At 41.5% G+C, this 19,375-nt stretch overlaps 1 protein-coding gene across 1 annotated transcript in view; it reads right to left on the bottom strand.

Annotated features, from left to right (window-relative positions):
• Positions 1–19,375, bottom strand: part of ldb2a (LIM domain binding 2a) — a 139,845-nt gene that overhangs the window by 65,140 nt on the left and 55,330 nt on the right. Inside the window, exon 3 of the mRNA XM_048602988.1 lies at positions 1,079–1,251. Within this exon, the coding sequence (XP_048458945.1) occupies positions 1,079–1,251 (173 nt within the window). The remainder of the gene's footprint in view (positions 1–1,078; positions 1,252–19,375) is intronic.

Consider the following 19,375-nt stretch of genomic DNA (forward strand, 5'->3'; position numbering starts at 1 on the left):
AATGACCTACATCTGTTCCTATTTCTTATGGTCTTATTTTGTGCTCCTACTAAGAACTGTGAAGTTGAATTTTCACCTTTCTACACAAATGGCTTTCCGAGGGGTAATTACACTCACAATTATGCCAGTTTTCCAAAGTAAAGTTATAGTTCAGGTATCCATTCAAACACACTTGGCATAATCAAAATTATAACATCTTTCAGGAGCCAGGGCATTCAGCAGTGTTTTAGAAGTTAACTTTATTTTAAAAACACTTTTGCATTAAAAAATAAATAATACCTTTCATGGTTGTAACCTGGTGCAGTTTTATTAACACAGCTGAAAATGTGTGTGCTACAAAAAAATAGACTCTTCAAGAAGTCATTCTGCATGTAACCACAATTTAAATAAATTAAAATTACCTAAAATAATTATGCTGAATCTTATTCTCATTTCAAGCGTGTACAGTTGTCATTTCCTTTAAAAAGGTGTCATTAGTGGCAATGTGCTGAAAATCTAGCTTAATTTTAAAGCATCTCTTCAAAAGGCTGAAAACGGGTAAACTTTGTAGAAACATACAATGATGATCAATTTGATCCGGGGCATGAAGCACCTTGTTGGAGGGGCTAGCAGCCACTGCAATGTTCTTAAACCAGCACAGAAGAATGCAGAAACTCAGTTCGTGTGCATGTAGTAGGAACTGCAGATGCTGGAGAATCTGAGGCTCTAGCCTTCCTGCTCCTCTGATGCTGCTTGTCCTACTGTGTTCATCCAGCTCTACACCTTGTTATCTCGTGTGAATGTAGCTTCTGTTTGAAATGCATTGATCTTTTTGGCTAGTTTGGCTAATTTTGGATGAATTAGAAATCTCCACAGCCATGTCAGTGTCTTATAAATTCCCTTTGATGCTGCCGTTGAAAAGTGACATGGATTATCTTGATGTAGGTAAGTGTGTGATCTCCCGACATGCCAAGTTAGTACTGGACATAACAAATCCTACATAATATTCTGGAATGGTTAATGTGTTCATAACTCATTATTCTCAATATAATAACTTGTTTTTCCTAATTCTACCTCACATTTTTCTTCTTTTTCTTACCTTTGTAAACATGGGTTTGCCATGCTGGGTGACCATAGTACACTGATCACAGTCTAAGGTGATGGATGAATTGTGGTAGGACTCCTTCGAGTGTTTGAGGACATAGTAAAGGTCTGTCACTCCCCCCTCAAAGATTGTACTGAAATATCGAGGAATGAGGGTTCTTCCAATAGCTGTACAAGATAAAATCACAATGAGAAAAGAATGAGATAAGTATGGAATACTCAGTCCTCCAGTTCATAGCAGATTTTTAAAATAAACCAATCATGTTTAAAAAAATGTCTAAGTCACAGTGGCATATTATACATAGCTGCATAAAATAAAACCTTTCAGCGAAAGCAATGCAAAGTCACCTCAGTTTCAAAGCATTAAGAAAAAATACATGATCATCTAACATTTGCCTTTCATCTTGCAATACAAAGTTGAACAGCAGGTTTGGTCAAAGTCATATTTCGTGCCAAGTGCATGCCCATCCGAATCCCAATAATACAGTTACTGTTCTGAGCATTCTTCTAAAACCCAATTTTTAAAATTATACATTCCAATGAGGAGCCATTATCAGACTCAAAACATTAACTTTTATTTCTCTCCACAGGTAACTCCAGTCCAGTTTGGTCGTGTTTTTATTTAAAAGTTCACTGTTTTCCATTTCTACTATTCAATGAAAGGTTTATCCAATAACAATTTCACAATCATCACCATTTTGGTGCTAACATTCTTTGTAAAAAGTCAGATTTAACGGTAAGAAAGAGATGTTTTCCCATGTTGTGTTAGGCATGGTGTAAAACTGGGTCAACTCAGACGAAGATATGACTGGAAATAACATGTTCTTCTGTTTTACAACAACACTGCAATGATTTATATTTCTGACTGGAGTTTGTTACTATTGAATGGTTCACAGTATGAAAGGAGTTCCAGAGAATATCTTACCATTCCTTATGTTTTACAGCAAAAGTGTCATACAGGTCACCTATGGCTCATGGGTCTTTCACACTTATAAACGATTATTAACAATGAAAGACCATATGTATATGATCACATCAACACAATGGTCCCCTGTAGTAAAGTTGGAACGAGATGCAAGTTTTGGTTACTGAAGCTTTTGTCCTTTCTTTTGAATTCAGAGACGTGTACAACATGTTTGTTCAAGAATGATTCACTGTCAGGATCATCATCTTTGCCATGTCAGCCTGTCTTGCTATGGAATAACGATGAGGCTACATAAAGTTGGCAACTCTTGCCTGTTAACTATTGACCTCTGGACTTCAGGGATGCTAATTTCTTTTGATGTAAAACCTCCTTTCCAACACCTTGCACTACTATTTCTGCTTAGCTCAATTTCAGCTCCTCCATATCACTTACTACCCTTATTTCTTCCTTGTCTCAGACTCTGTGTTTTGCACATCTGCAGGGATCTTCATCCTCAGCTATTCAATTATGAAACATAGAACAGTATGGATGAGTCAGCCTTTGTAGGGAGTCTATGTGGAAATGTTCTTGGATTAATCTTTTGCTATGATAGTTTGAATCTGGCACCGACTCAGTGAGATTTCCAGAGATCCATCAGCAGAGATGCCATCAAGCAGGGCAAACAGCTAATCACACTGAAGGATTCTCACAGACAGTGAACTCAGAAATAAATGAAATGATTATCTTTAGTAACATTCTACTTGAGATCAATCAGACATGAGATTAAGATAGACTCTGAAACATCAGACAGAAAACATTTTTAGAAATTAATATTCTCTCATCTTTAATCATAATGGAGAAATTTGCCATCTTGTAAACATAAAATTAGTTTCTCTGCGGTGGTGTGCATTTTTTCCCCACAGTATTCATGAAATTAGTAAAGCATTAAAAAAGTTGCATCTCATTCAACAAAATACAACTTTTAAAAGCAGTTTTACACTGACACAAATAGGGAAAAATGTGAATGTCCCTGTTAGTTCAGTGATTTCTATTTGACCTTGTACTACAGGGATGCTAACAGCACACACCATGGAGAACTGCAGAATGAATGTCCACAAATTCTTATTTTCCATGTTCAACTGCACACATGCAGACTCCAGAGTTTCTGTCAGTTTCAAAAGGATAATAATGATGAACACTGACCGTTTCACCGTTAGCACTATTGCAAAATATTTTCAAATAAAATTTTTAAAAATCATTCCTAGGATGTGGATGTTGCTGGCTAGGTCATCATTTATTGTTTATCTCTGGTTGCCCTTGAGAAGGTAGAGGTGAGCTACATTCTTGAATTGCTGAAGTCCATGTGCTGTAGGTAGACTCACAATGCCATTAAGTAGGGAGTTCCAGAATTTTAACCCAGTGACACTGGAACGCTGAAGGAATTGTGATGTATTTCCAAGTAAGAACTGTGAGTTGTGAATTAAAGAGCTGGCATTCCCATGGATCTGCAACCTTTGCCCTTCTAGATAGCAGTAGCTGCAGTTTTGGCAGGTTTTTTGTAGGGAGACTGGCGAATTTCTACAGTGCATTTTGTTGATGGTATGTCTTACTGCTACTGTGCATCAGTGGTGCAGGGAATGGATGTTTGTGGATGAAGGGTCAATCAAGCAGAATGTTTTGTCCTGGATGTTTTATTCATTAATGGGATGAGGGCATCGCTGGCTAGGCAGCATTTATTGCCCATCCCTAAACGTCCAGAGTGCAGTTAAAAGTCAACCACATTGCTGTGGGTCAGGAGTCACATGTAGACCAGACTGGGTAAGAATGGCAGTTTCCTTCCCTAAAAGGAATTAGTGAACCAGATGGGTTTTTCCCAACAATTGACAATGGATTCACAGTCATCATTAGATTCTTAATTCCAGATATTTTTAGATTGAATTTAAATTCCACCATCTGCCGTGGAAGGATTCGAACCCAGGTCCCCAGAACGTTATCTGGGTCTCTGGATTAACAGTCCAGCAATAATACCATTCAGCCATCGCCTCCCCTGTCAAACATCTTAAGTGTTGTTGGATCTGCACTCATCCAGGGAAATGAGAAGTATGCCATCACACTCCTGATTTGCGCTTTGTAGATAGTGGTCAGCTTCTGGGGAGTTAGTTGGTGAGTTACTCACTGCAAGGCGCCTAGCCTCTGACCTACTGTTGTGGCCACAGTACTTATTTGGCAAGTCCGGTTCAGGTTTTGGTCAATGGTAACCCCCAGAATGTTGATAGTAGGGAATTCAGTGATGGTAACACCATTGAATGTCAAGGTGTGATGATTAGATTCTCTCTGGTCGTAAATGGCTGTTTTCTAGCCATTTGTGATGCAAATGTTACATGCCCAACCTGGATTTTGTGCAGGTCCTGTATTTGGACACGGACTGTTTCAATATCTAAGGAATTGCAAATGGAATTGAAATTGAGAAGCATCAGTGAACATGTCCACTTCTGACTTTATGATGGAGGGAAGATGGTTGGGCTTAGGGCACCTCCCTGAGGAACTCCTGCAAATATATCCTGGAGCTGAGGTGACTGACTTCCAACAACCACAACCATCTTCCTATGTGCCAAGTATGACTCCAACCAGAGGAGAGTTTGCTCTCCTAACACCCAATGATTCCAGTTTTGCTAGGGTTCCTCTGTGCCACACTCAGTCAAATGCAGCCTCTTGTATCACCTCTGGAATTCAGCTCTTTTGTCCATGTTTGAACTAAGGCTGTAATGAGATCAGGAGTTGAGTGGCCCTGGTGGAACCCAAACAGGTCATCACTTACTGTCGCTGAGTAGGTGCTGCTTGATTGCACTGTTAACGACACCTTCCATCACATTACTGATGATCAAGAGTAGATTGTCAAAGTGGGTCACTGGCCGAGCAGAATTTGTCAGCATTTTGTGTACAGGACATACCCTGGCAATTTTTCACATTGCTTGGTAGACTACAGTGTTGTAACTACTGGAACAGCTTGGCTATGGGAGCAGCAAGTTCTGGAGCACAAGTTCTCTTTCCTATTGCCAGAATGTTGTCAGGGCCCATAGCCTTTGCAGTATCCAGGGCCTCCAGCTGTTTATTAATATCACATTGACTGAGTGATTCAAATTGGCTGAAATTGGAATCTGTGATGCTGGACACCTCTGGAGGAGGCTGAGCTGAAACTTCTCGCTGAAGATTCTTGCAAACGTTTCAGTCTTGTCTTATGCACTGATGTGTTGGGCTCCCCTAGCTTTGAGGATTCGGATATTTGTGGAGCCTCCTCCTCCAGAGGGTCATTTGATTGTTCACCACCATTCACAACAGGATGTGGCAGGTATGTAGAACTTAGATCTGCTTCACTGGTTTCAGAAACACTTAGCTCTGCCTATCACTTGCTGCTTATGCTGTTTGGCACACAAGTAGTTCTGTTCCTTTGGAGATTCACCAGGATGACTATTCATTTTTAGATATGTCTGGTGCTGCTGCTAGCATCCCCTCCTCCACTCTCCCTTGAATCCACACAGATCCCCAGACTTGAAGATAATGGTACAGTGGGGTATATGCCGAGCAATGAGGTTGCAAATGGTGTTGGAGTATGATTCTGCTTTCTAAAAATTATTCTATTTTTAAAAATGTGAAAGCTTAATAAAAATAAAACCTATTCCCAACAGAAAGATGATAAAAACTCAATTATTCTTTCTGAGGCATTGGTAAGTTAAATCCAGGCAGAGGTTCACTTGCTGTCTGGTTTTGACCTTACAATAAATATACGTCTCCACCTCCTCCACATAGGGTTACATTAGAAACTGCCTGATTTTAGAAAGCAGCCTCACATTTAGTGCAAGCGTAATGTATATAAATAAGCCTGAAGTAGATCAAGGAGTAGATGAGTGTTGCAAATTTCATTTTATTGGTAACTGCTTAACATTTTGTTTCTCACAAGACAACTGGATTCATGTAACCATCCAATCAAAGAGCCCCCTGCCAAGATGCGGCCTCTGTAACAGTGGGAGAACAACAATTCTCTCAGGTTTTCTCGCCATTGGCATGTCGTCAGTGAGTATTCACCAAACTGAGGCAAAGTGCTGTGATTTTTCTTCTTCCAGTGTTGAGAAGTTGGGTAGAGTATTTGTGGGCTGGAAGGCAGGACGTTAGAATTTGGTGTTTGTAAAATGCTAGCGGGGAAAGCAGTGCATGGTCCCTTTAAAAAATGATGTGCTTTTTCTATGCTTACAGATTCAAAAAGTATGTTTGTGAGCAGCAATTTGTGGGTTTACAGGCGCACAGAGCACCTGAATTGAAACACATGTATCAAAAGGCTGTATAATTCGCAGGCCAAGCAGCAGTTTTGTTGTTATCAAGACAACAAGTTTTGAATTTAGCCAATTAATTTAAACCAGGCACTTAGATACGAAAAAAAAAATTAAATTTAAATCTGATGGTTTTGACAACATAGGACCAATCCTATTGTAAAGAGGTATAAAAGAAAAGGGCAGTTGAACAAAGAGAGCAAACTGCCATCTACCAGAGTTAACAGCCATCTGCTCTAAAGAGAGAATCACAGGCTCTCACAGAATTCTCTAAGCCTTAGAGAAAGCACCATTGAAATCAAAGGTACCCACTGCATAACTAGTTAATATTCCTTAGAGGAATATGATGGAGAAGGCATTCCTGACAACATTTGACGGAGAAGGCACAGAGCATTCCGGAAGACACATAACCTGATTGTAACTTCGAGAGACTAAATTCTATCCTTTTATATATATATAAGTGGGACTTATATTTATTGGAACAGCATACCATTCGAATATTGGAGATAGCAAGAACTGCAGATGCTGGAGTCAGAGAACAACGGTGTGGAGCTGGAGCAACACAGCTGGCCAGGCAGCATCAGAGGAGCAGGAAAGTTGATGTTTCGGGTCAGAACCCTTCTTCAGAATTGGGGCGGGGGAAGGGAGCTGGGAAATAAATAAAGAGAGGAGGGGTGGGGCTGCGGAAAGGCAGGTGGGATGGTGATAGGTGGATGCAGGTAGAGAGTAGTGGGAATTGGTCAGTGGGATGGGTGGGGCGGATTGGTGGGAGAGAAGATGGGCAGGTTGTGTTGGATCAAGGGGGCAGGAGGGAGGATAGGTGGAGCTGGGGAAAGGTAGGTGGGGTGGTGATAGGTTGGATGCAGGTAGGGGACAGTGGGGATTGGTTAGCAGGAAGGGTAGGATGGATGGGTGGGGAAGAAGATGGACAGGTTGTGTCAGGTCAAGGAGGCAGGGATGAGAGGGAGATTTGGACATGGGATGAGGCCGGGGGTGGGGAGATTTTAAAACTGGTGAATTCTATGTTCAGGCCATTGGGCTGTAGGCTCCTGAGGCAGATTATGAGGTGCTGCTCCTCCAGTTTGCATGTAGTGTCATTGTGGCACTAGAGGCGGCCCAGGCTGGACATGTGACCCAGGGAGTGGGAGTGGGAGGGGCAGGTAAAATGGTTGGCGACCGGAAGGTGTTGTTGCTTGTTACATACAGAATGCAGATGCTCCACGAAACATTCCCCGAGTCTGCACTTGGTCTCACCAATGTAGAGGAGGCCACATCAGGAGCAGCGGATACAGTAGACCAAGTTGGAGGATGTATAGGTGACCCCCTGTCAGATATGAAAGGTTTGCTTTAGACCTTGAATAGAGGTGAAGGAGGAGGTGTAGGGCCAGGTATAGCACTTCCTGCGGTTGCAGGGAAAGGTGCCGGGTGTGGTGGGGTGTGTGGAGCGGACGAGGGAGTCCTGGAGTGAACAGTCACTGTGAAAGGCAGATACGGGTGTGGAGAGAAATATCTCTTTGGTCATGGGGTCAGACTGTAGGTGGCGGAAGTGGCAGAGAATGATACTCTGGATGCAGATGCTGGTGGGGTGGTATGTGACGACCAGGGGGATTCTGTTTTTATTTTTGTTGGGAAGAGATGTCGTTGAGGGCATTTTTGATCATGGTGGGGGGGGTGGGAGTTGCAGGCCTACCATTAGAATCTTATTTTATTTGGGAACAATTAGTAGTTAGAGGGGAACTGTTCAGTTTGTTAATAGTTTAGTTAATTTGTTCACTGTTAAGAGTTAGCTAAATAAATTGTTACTTGTTAATTGTAAACTGAGCATTAGGGATTTCTTTTATTTAACCACTAGCAGTTGCTGTAAAAATGGCTTACACGCCTTCTCTCACACCCATTAACAGATTATAGGGCGAGGTGCTCCCCTTTGGGTGATTCCATATTAGTCCTTAAAGGGAGATGTCAACCTCCACTGTATAACACAAGTTAGGGCAAGAAGGCAGACTGGGATTTAACCCCATGCTGTTGACATTTATCTGATCCACTCATTGAACCTTTGAGCCAACTAAGCAAATCAGACCCCAACTGGTAAATACTAAAAAAAATAAACAAACATACTTCCTAACAGATGGGATCTTTCCCTTATCTTACACAATTAAGAAGGTTGCTGAAATACTTCAGCTAATTAGCATGTGGAAGAAGAATAGAAGTTACTTTAGTGAACAATCAAATCGTTCTAATTGTCAGATAAGGAATTAGACCACTTTGAGTAGACATCCATTATGAACAGCTGGTTAACAGGCCAGTCTGAACAATGAAGCCTCTGAAGTTAGCCCAGCAATCACATGGAAGGAAATTACAAAACTAACCTTGGGGAATGGCACAGGGGGAGGTAAGGAAAGACAATACAAAGACTTATTGATCAAGGACAGAAGGCACATGTGTACGTTCAGAGAGTTGATGTAGATGGATAACATTATTAACTGTGAGGTTATGTACTTTGGTGAAAAGAATAGAGATTTAGACTGTTTTCTAAACATAGAAAGGTTTTGGAAATCTAAAGCCCAAAAGGAATTAGGAGTCCTGGTTCAAGATTCTCTTGAGGTTAGCATGCAGGTCTAGTTGGCAGTTAAGAAGGCAAATGCAACATTAGCGTTCAAGAGGGGTGGAATACAAGAGCAGAGATGTATTGCTGAGGCTGTATAAGGCTCCGGTCAGATGGCATTTGGAACATTGTATGCAGTTTTGGGCCCCATATCAAAGGAAGGAAGTGTTGGCTATGGACAGGGTCCAGAAGAGGTTCACAAGACCGATCCTGTGGATAAAGGGCTTGTCATATGAGCTACAGTTGAAGGCTCTGTGTCTGTACTCATGGAGTTTAGAAGGATGAGGGAGAATCTCATTGAAACTAACAGAATTAGTTTCAAGCCTGGGTAGAGTGGCCATGGAGAAGACATTTCCACCAATAGGAGAGACTAGGACAGGAAGGCACAGCCACACAGTGAATGGACAACCCTTTAGAGCTGAGATGAGGAGGAACTTCTTCAGCCAGAAGGTGGTTAATCTGTGAAAAATATTGATACAGGGGGCTGTGGAGGCCAAATCATTAAGTGTATTTAAGACAGGGATAGATAGATTCATGATTATTAAGGGATCAAGGGTTACAGGGAGAAAGCAGGAGAATGGGGTTGGGAAGCAAATCAGCCATGATTGAATGATGGAGCAGACTTGATGAGCCCATTTTTCTCTTATACCAAGTGGTCTTATTAAAAGGTGGGATTGCACCCCATGACTGAAACAAAGAATTTACATTCGATTGAGTAGTCACTCATGGCATGTGGGCACCTCTGACTAGGCCTACTTTTTCAAACTAAGGTAAATCTTCATAGGGCTATAAGGCCTCGGCAGTAATTGATCCAGGTACACCCTTAAAAGAAGGCATAAATTATGAGACTTACTGCCTAAATGCAGTAGTAAATGGAGGAAATTTCCCAAGGGTAGAATCCCATGAATATATTCCTGGGCAATTTGGAAAGTTTTGAATATTTTGGGCACTAAGAGAGACAGAAGAAGGAAAAGAAAAGCTATTCGTCATAACCAGCTATCCTGGCCAACTTGGACACCTGACAAGGTCTTAGGTTTCTCCTGTAACACTAGTGTGTTATGTTCATTCTTGACTAAATTTAACATACCCACCATATTGACTGTAGTCAATCCTGATAAAGTTATCAATAAACCTGACATTCAAGTTACAACACTGCCAACAGTGCACTGGTTAATACTCTGTAAAAAAAAACAGCTGTTACTCGACTATTTTTACTACTTTACGCAGTGCTGTATTTAAAAAGCAAAATCTGCCCATTCACATTCATTACATTCTGAAGTGAATGCAATCCTTGTAACAGTTTGACTGGCTTTTCAGTATTGACAATAGATGGTGTTAAATGCAACTTAGCTCATCTCAAGTTTTTGCAAACAGCAAGATTCTATTGCTAAACAACCTCCTGGAATGGAAAATTAACTTCGGGAAGTGTGGAGCTTCTGATTTTAATCATTGTTGGGACTATTTTCTTTCACTTTCTACACATGATTTGCCATATAATGCAGTATTCCAGTTGATACCTGTCAGGAAGTTCTAAACCTGAATATGACGGTCCAGGTTCAAACCCTGAGAAAGATGTGCTCATAATGTGGCCAAACAGGTTGAGTATTTACATAGCAATCTTTCTAACACACACTGATGGCAGCCGGTAAGAGCAGGAAGCAAGTCTGGTCAATCCTGTGATGTAAAGAAATTTAGGTCTCTACTATCACTGCCTAAAGCTCCAGCACTAAACCTTGTATCAGTGGCAAATTAGTTAATCTCAAGTGGATCCCCACAATTAACTTCTGTATCCCAAAGCTAAGTAACAGAGGAAGAAGACAAAATGAAGTCCTGCTTCTTATCAAGATTTAGTTACACCACAGTTCTGAAGTTCCTTGATTGATAGCTATTATGCCAAATTTCACCATTTAATTTTGCCGACGTCAGCCGCGTTAAAATTATTCCTTAGAATAAGTTACCATATTTAGAAAATAGATTATCAGAGAGAAACATAACAACGGTACCAAACAATTTGCTAAGTTTTTAAAAATTATCTCATGGGATGTGGGAGTCGCTGGTTAGGCCAGCACATATTGCCTGTCCCTAGTTGCCCTTGAGAAAGTGGTGGTGAGCTGCCTTCTTGAACCACTGCAGTCCATGTGCGTAGGTTGACCCACAATGCCTTTAGGGAGAGAATTCCAGGACTTTGACCCAGTGACAATGAAGGAACAGCAATATATTTCCAAGTCAGGATGATAGAGGGGAACTTACAGGTGGTGTTCCCATGTATCTGTTGCCCTTGTCCTTCTGGATGCAAATAGTTTTGAAGTTACTGTCTAAGGGTCATTGGCGAATTTCTGCTGTGCGTAGATAATACACTGCTGCTACTGAGTGCCAGTGGTGGAGTAGATATTTGTTTGATGTGGTAACATTCAAGTGGAATGCTTTGTCTTGAATGGTGTCAAGCTTCTTGAGTGTTGTTGGAGCTGCACTCATCCAGGCCAGTGAGGAGTATACCACCATATTCTTGACTTGTGCATTGTAGATGGTGGACAGGCTTTGGAGAGTCAGGAGATGACTTACACGCCACAGTATTCCAAACTTCTGACCTGCTCTTGTAGCAAGCCCACTCGAGCTTCTGGTAACCCCAGAATGTTGTTAACAGGGATTCGGTGATGGCAGCGCCTTTGAATGTTAAAGGGTGGTGATTAATTTGTCTTTCATAATTATATATATGAATTCATTCATACACAAAATGCTTTATAATGTCAAAAACTTTCCAAATCAATAAATTTCCCTGATTTGTACCATAAATTGGGGCACTGCACCATATTTCCAGGTAGTGCATTCCATACCCTAACTACTCGCTGTGTGAAAAAAATCTTCTCACATCACCCTTGCTTTGTCTGCATGTCCTATGCCCTCTTGTCCTTGTTTCATTTACAAGTGAAATAGCTTTACCCTCTCTCCTCTGCCAAGCTCGCTCTTGATTTTGAAAACCACAATGAGATTTTCTCTCAGCCTTCTTCTCTCCAGGGAGAACAGTCCCAACTTCAATCTATCCTCATAGCTGAAACTTCTCATACATGTAACCATTCTAGCAAATTATCTCTGCACTCTCTTTAATGCAGTTGCATCTTTCCGATAAAGTGGCACCTATAACTGTTCATAATACACGAGCTGAGATCTAACTGTCTTGTAAAAGTTCAATATCACTCTTTGCTCATGTAATCTATGCTCCTTTTAATAATGCTGAGAACACTTGATTTTATATACTGCTCTCTCAACCTATCCTACCACCTACAATGCTCTGTGCACATTTACCCACAGGTGCCTCATCTGTTGCACCCCCTGGAGAATTGCACTTTCAATGTTCTTCCGACCAGACTACATTAACTCACAGACAACAAGGTGCAGGGCTGGATGAACACAGCAGGCCAAGCAGCATCATAGGAGCAGAGAGGCTGACGTTTCGGGCCTAGACCCTTCATCAGAAAAGGGGGAGGGGAAGGGGGTTTTGAAATAAATAGGGAGAGAGTGGGAGGCGAATAGAAGATGGATAGAGGAGAGGATAGGTGGAGAAGAAACAAACAGGTCGAAGAGGCGGGGATGGGGCCAGGAAAGGTGAGTGTTGGTAGGGAGTTAGGAAGGGGATAGGTCAGTCCAGGCTCTCTGCTCCTATGATGCTGCTTGGCCTGCTGTGTTCATCCAGCCCTGCACCTTGTTGTCTCGGATTCTCCAGCATCTGCAGTTCCTACTATCTTACATTAACTCACACTTTTTTGCATAAAACCTCATCTACCACCTATCCAACCACTGTAGAAACCTGTCAATGCCCTTTTGGAGTTCAATACAGTCCTCCTCACAGTTTACAATTCTTCCAAGTTATCTTAGAATTAGAATTAGGTTTTATTGTCACGTGTACCCAAGTACAAAGCACAGGAGTACCGTGAACACTGTACAATGTGACCACACAATGCACCATCTTAGGTACAAAGTACCTAGGTACAAATCTTTGGTACTAGAGTAGATTAGGCACAAAAATAGGGAAATAAACAGAAAAGCTATAAGTTCTACATTACAGTTCTTCAGAGTATAAATTAGGAAGATAAAGAAATAAAGTTAAAGTTAAACATTACAATCCTCCTATTGCCTGCATTCTCTCCACACTGTGGGATTTCCACATGCTGTCTCGCTGTCCCCACACTGCCAGGCTCCAGATCTGTAACAGGCCAAATGCACCAGGCACCAGTCCGCTGGCTAACCCCTCTGGGTCCCCAGCTTGCTGCCACTCCGCTCCAGCCCTGCAACCAATGACCACCCTGCTCAGCTCGGGCCCGCCAACCACCGGCCATCCCGCGCAGCACCTGCAAAATTGCATGTGGAAAAGTTTAAACTGTCCCTTACACACCAAGATCCAGATCATTAAGATTAATCATAAAAAGCAAGGGTCCGACCACTGATCCCGGGGAATACCACAACAAACCTTCATCCAGCCTGTAAAACATCTATTGACTATTACTCTCTGTTCTCTATCATTCAGCCAATTTTATACATGTTACAACCATCTTATACCATGACCAACAACTTTTCTTACAAGTCTGTTGTGAGGCGCTGTATCAAATATCTTTTGGAAATACACGATAAGCGTTACTCTCATCGATCCTTTCTGTTAGTTCTAAACACAATTTCCCCTTTAGAAATCAGTGCTGACTAATAAACTCACATTTCTCCACGTGAATACAGATTCTGTCCTGAATAATTGTTTTCAAAAGAAACCCCCCTACTGAAGTTAAATTATAACAGGTCTAGAATTGCTGGGAGTATCCTTATAATCTTCTTTGAAAAGGGCCATAATGTTTACAATTCTCCAGACTTCTGGTACCTCCCTAGAGTCCAGGGAAGACTGAAAGATGTGCCTCCACAATTTTTACGCTCAGTTCTTCGAAATCGTTGGATACATCTCACCATGGTGCCTTGTTAACTTGAGGAGCCAACAATCTCTCTAAGATCTCTTCCTTATTAATTCTGAATTCTTCTAATGACAGAGTTTCTTCCTCTGTCACCATGGCCTGGGCAGCACTCCCCTCTTTTGTAAAGACAGGTATAAAGTATTTATTTAATACCTTAGCCATACCCCTTGTCTCTAACTGCAAATTCCCTTTTTATTGGCCTCACTCGCTATTACCCGCTCTTGTCCTGTTTTCATGCTTTCACTGACATGACCAGCTTTTCTCTCTATTTATCTTCTCTGCACAAGATGCTACTGAACCTCATATCTCAATTCCATCCTATGCACAGAATGTGTTCTTTCTCGGAGGACAAAAATTTCTTTAAAGATTCCTATTCATGGCATGTGCCCAGCTCTAACAAGGGCAGTATCATCATTCAATTATGAAGTGGCTACATTAATCAGAACTCGACAAAGACATTTTGACCTAGTTGTGAATGTCTCAATTCCTGCTCACACCTGCCAACCAACACATCCATGATCACATCAAAATATCTTCAATACACATCAAATTGGACCCACGATCCTCTCAAATATAAAATAATTGTGGCCCGAGTAAAATACTGATAGTATGAGAGTATGGACTTCTCATACATAGTAATCTATTACACAAGGGATCAATGGTAAACCCTGGAGGGACAAAGAGATCCAGAAATAAATCAAATACAGAGTCTGGAATAGTACAAGCTTCATGAAACAATAACCTTCTTACACATTGAGTCCTTTATTCTTAAAAGCTTCCTTTCTGTTTCAGATGACAGTTCACAGGTATTTCTAGGTCAATCATATGTGAAGAGGAGCTGATTGTGGGAACTAGCCGAGGAGATCTCAGCATTCTAAAGGTTCACTGTTACATGAATCATGTGTTTTCTCCACCAGCACATGATATACAAACCTTGGTACATATTGCAGTAGAGAGGGCTTGGTCGGCACATGTAGAACCACAGGACATGTGAGCAGTACAAGTGTACAGACCGAAACAGCAGAACACAATTCCAGTCTGAGAGTATAGGACCCTGCAATCATTGTTCAGTTGGTTATAAACAATGAGCTCAGGGGAGAAGGAGCCTAAAAAGCAGCAATGGGAATTTCTTATGCTTCTATCAGCATTTCTGGAGGAACAGAGGAGTTACTTCTGATAAGGAAGCAAGCTACAGACCGAAGGACTCTAAAAGAGGAATCAGTATTTTGGATGAAAGGAATCCAAAGAATCTTCAATAATATCACATCATAGACCTGTAGGATGAAAAAACTTTATAAGAATCCACCACCAGAACTCTCCTTCAGCAGAACTTCAAAGAACAATATTGCACTAAGATCAAACCCTGGACACATCCAGAGACAGACACTGTTGCTTGGAAATGTAGCTAGATTCCACCATTAATTGGGTAATAGCAAAGTGAGCTGTGAGGCTTAGGCTGTTTACTTGGGGGGACTTATTTTGGTTGCTATATGTAATAAACTTTAAATCATCACTTCAGTACATGATTATCTGAGAGATTTCTTAACATGCAGCTAAAATAAAGGTAGCTCATGGTGATTTACCAACAACAGGATGCAGCAAAGCATCACCTTGGTGGTCCAACCCCTCTTTGACATGTTGCTCAAAACTTGCCTACTGTAGTAGTAATAGTTGACAAAGTCCCAGAGGACCATAGTGCTGCTCTGTCATCTTAGGCAAGAGGTGAGGTTGAGAAGATGTGACTGTGGGAACTGAACCCATGCTATTGGTGTCACTCTGCATCACAAACCAGCTGTCTAGCTAACTGAGCTGACTGATACAAAAACCAGGTTGGCTGGATGGAGATGGATATATGGCGGTGGGAACCTGTCCTCCCATCAGAGCAGAGCTGCAGATGTTGCCTCCTGCTCCAATGACTGAGTCTGTCCCTGCAAAGCTGCTGGCATGGCAGTCTTTGGCAGGGCCCTTGAGGGCTCCAAAGCCAAGAGGACACCCATCACACTGCATCTCCAACATCAGAACTTTAGAATGTGTAGCCTGGCTCCAGCTGAAACTACATGTGATGCATTGTGTAAGTGGAAGAAGCTGTGAAGCTGAGAAAAAGCATATTAATTTGTATCAGGTGATTCACTTGGACATTTTCCTGATGTTTATTGCAATGAATGAATATAACTTCTTGCAGCCTCTACTTTGCTACATCCCCCCACGACCTGGACAGGGACCTTCAGATGAATAGCGTGACTCGCAGTTATGAGTTGGATTGGGTGTGGATGCAAAGGCTGCTGGTTAACAATTCGAACAAGTAACATCTTGAGCATTGGAGGATAAGAAAGGGGCGGGGGTGTGACGGGCAGAGTTTCTGAAGGCACTGTCAGAAAACTTTAGATGCACAGATTAAACAAAGTGTGCTTGGATCGGTCAATCACAAATTTCTCTGGTGTTCACCCACTGAAACCAGGGGCGCGCCATTATCACCCTCTGGCCCTCCCCATTCTTACAGGATGCCAGCGCTCTTCATGCAATGCAATGTTTTGAAGGACACAGCAGGCCACAGTCATTCTGGAGATTCTTGATGGGGGGATTATTGAAGGACTTCCCCAGATCTATCCAGGCATCCCAACTGCATCTTTAGGGTAACATGAGATTTGACAGTAGCCATGATGTTGGTGTTGGTGTTGGACTGGGGTGGACCACGTCAGAAGTCACACGACACCAGGTTAGAGTCCAACAGGTTTATTTGAAATCACAAGCTTTCGGAGCATAGCATGAGTTTCGTTATTTCACCTGACGAAGGAGCTGTGCTCAGAAAGCTTGTGATTTCAAATAAACCTGTTGGACAATAACCTGGTGTCATGTGACTTCTGACTATGTGATTTGATCACTAAAAGCTCAAAGGTCACAAAGCAGGCATTCTTTATTTCACTGGCATCAGGTCTTTATAAAGAAGGGAAATTTATGGTGATTAAGGTTGCATTTACACTATTTTCATGATATACATGGAATTGCCCTTACATTGGGCTAAGGAAGTGCTTTGTCTGTTTCTTCCCCTGGCCATTACCTTCCCCACTGAAGACACCCTTTCTTACCGACAAAAGCCTGTCTAACAATCTCAGCTGCTCTCCCTCACCATCGTCGTCTGATGGAGGTCTTGGGAAACTGCTCAGCTCCTTTGCTTGGTGACCGCTATCAATGGTTGCCATTTACTGCTGAAAGTCCTGTTACATCAGCAAACAAAATGAGTTGTCCAATTATTATGTTGTCGCATCTTTCTCTTTTCCTTTAGAAGTCAGTAGCCAGCTCTTCAGACGGTGTACCCAGATCTATCCCTGATAAAATTTAAATTCCTTTGCTAGCAACACTTTTAAAATATTAAATTAAATTTTAAAATATTAAGTATTAAATTAAAAATTTGGGCGGCACGATGGCTCAGTGGTTGGCACCGCTGCCTCACAGCGCCAGAGACCCAGGTTCAATTCCACCCTCGGTCGACTGTCTGTGTGGAGCGTGCACATTCTCCCCGTGTCTGCGTGAGTTTCCTCCGGGTGCTCCGGTTTCCTCCCACAATCCAAAGATGTGCAGGGTAGATGGATTAGCCATGCTAAATTGCCCATAGTGTTCGAGGATATTTAGGTTAGGTGGGTTAGACAAAGGAAATGTAGGGTGAGGGGAATGGGTGGTGTGGACTTATTGGGCCGAATGGCCTGTTTCCACACTGTAGGAATTCTATGGACCCAGCTTCCACCATCTCCTGAGACAGAGTTCCAAAGTCACAAAGCCCTCAGATTAAAACCATGAAGAGATCACTGAAAGCGGAGTACATTTGTTTAACAAGGTATCTGCAGTTCCAGTTTAAAGGTTGAAGGCACAAGTGACTTAAACCTGATGGAGGCGCTAGATGCAAGTAAGAGTAATATACAAGTGGTGTTTTTTATTTGTTGTTGATATTTTCCTTTCCAATTTTGAAAGGAGTGTCTTGAGAAGAATGGGACTATACTTTTAATACGTCTAAAAATGTAAGACAAGTAAATTATTTTGTTTACTTTATTTTCATTTCTTTTGTTAATAACTTGTTTCATTATTAGAGCAAAAACTGCAGCATTATGTGCTCCTATTTCAATGAGAGACCACCTTGTTAAAACCAAAGCAAATCAAAACATAATTTAACAAGCCAGATTTCAGTCTAGGATCTGACTTGTTGGTTATAACATCAACGCGCATCTTAAGAAATGCCAAATTAAAAAGTTCGCATTTGTGCACACATATTACAAAGAAAATTTTGCCCCAGCCTTGTAAATAGACAGGATGCTTTTCAAACGATATTGAGATACTTAAAACATATACAGTTAAGAGTTTAAATAACTTGAGAACTAGTCTACTTACAGCTATAATTACATCTTACACCAATGGAAGCAAAGGCACATTTGACATACTTACACATACATACACACTCATTGCCTGGCTCATGAATGCATATATGTATATAGAATAATAATTTTATCTCTGTTCTCATACCACTTCTTGTTTTCTACTTGGCTTCCTTTGATTGTGGTTGACACTTATTATTGGAAAAGCAGAAAGCTTTGCATGGTTGTGCAAGCTCTCCCTTCCCTCCATGGATTCTTCCTCCTTATAAAATGCAGTGGGTCTTAGGCTGCCAGTATTTTAATCTCTATATTCTGCTAAGGGCTTTGAATTCTTGTTCTCCAGCTATCCTCAACTAAGAGATGTTTTTTCCTCTTGTTTCCCAAGACCCTGTGGCAATTGAGGCTAAGAATACACAGGCACAGATCCAAGGCAGCTTATGCCATTTGGAACCACCTACTGACAGATGTGCAAAATTAACCTGATAATGAGTCTCCTGCTAATTTTCCTCATAACCTGACCTGCACATCAATATCTCAAATTGAAAGTCGAGGACCAACTGAGCAAAGAGAGGGTCTCAAAGGGGGAATAAGCAACACACATGCATTGCAGCCATTCTATTGATATAACAGTTCATTCTATTCTGCTGCCCATGAGTCCTGCATTCTTCCAAAAAAGCAAACTTTCTTCGTTTGTCAGTTATCTAACAGAACAAACACGTGGACATTATATCTAGTCTCAAAGCTATCAGTCTGATCTGTTTTTAAATTCACAGCTGTGGGACTGATAGAAGTGTAAAGATGAAGATGGTAATGTTTGTGAGACTTAACCTCAGATGATACTGAGGTTACTTTTGCTGGTGGTGTGATTAAACGATAAAGATCATGGCCAAAGCTTTCTGCTTTTAGAGCAACTGTCAACCTGCACAAATTGTGCAATATTTCAAAATAGTTTAATTGACCTAACATCTGTGGTAGGTAAGTTACTTGAGAAGATTCTGAGAGATAAGAGATACATGCATTTGGAAAGACAGGGTTTGATTAACAGTAGTCAGCATGGCTTCGTGCATGGGAGGTCATGCCTCACAAATTTGTTAGAGTTTTTTGATGAAGTGACCAGGAAGGTTGATGAGGGCAGGTTAATCGAT

Source organism: Rhincodon typus, chromosome 1, assembly GCF_021869965.1.
Source record: "Rhincodon typus isolate 14 chromosome 1, sRhiTyp1.1, whole genome shotgun sequence".
Lineage (NCBI taxonomy): Eukaryota > Metazoa > Chordata > Chondrichthyes > Orectolobiformes > Rhincodontidae > Rhincodon > Rhincodon typus.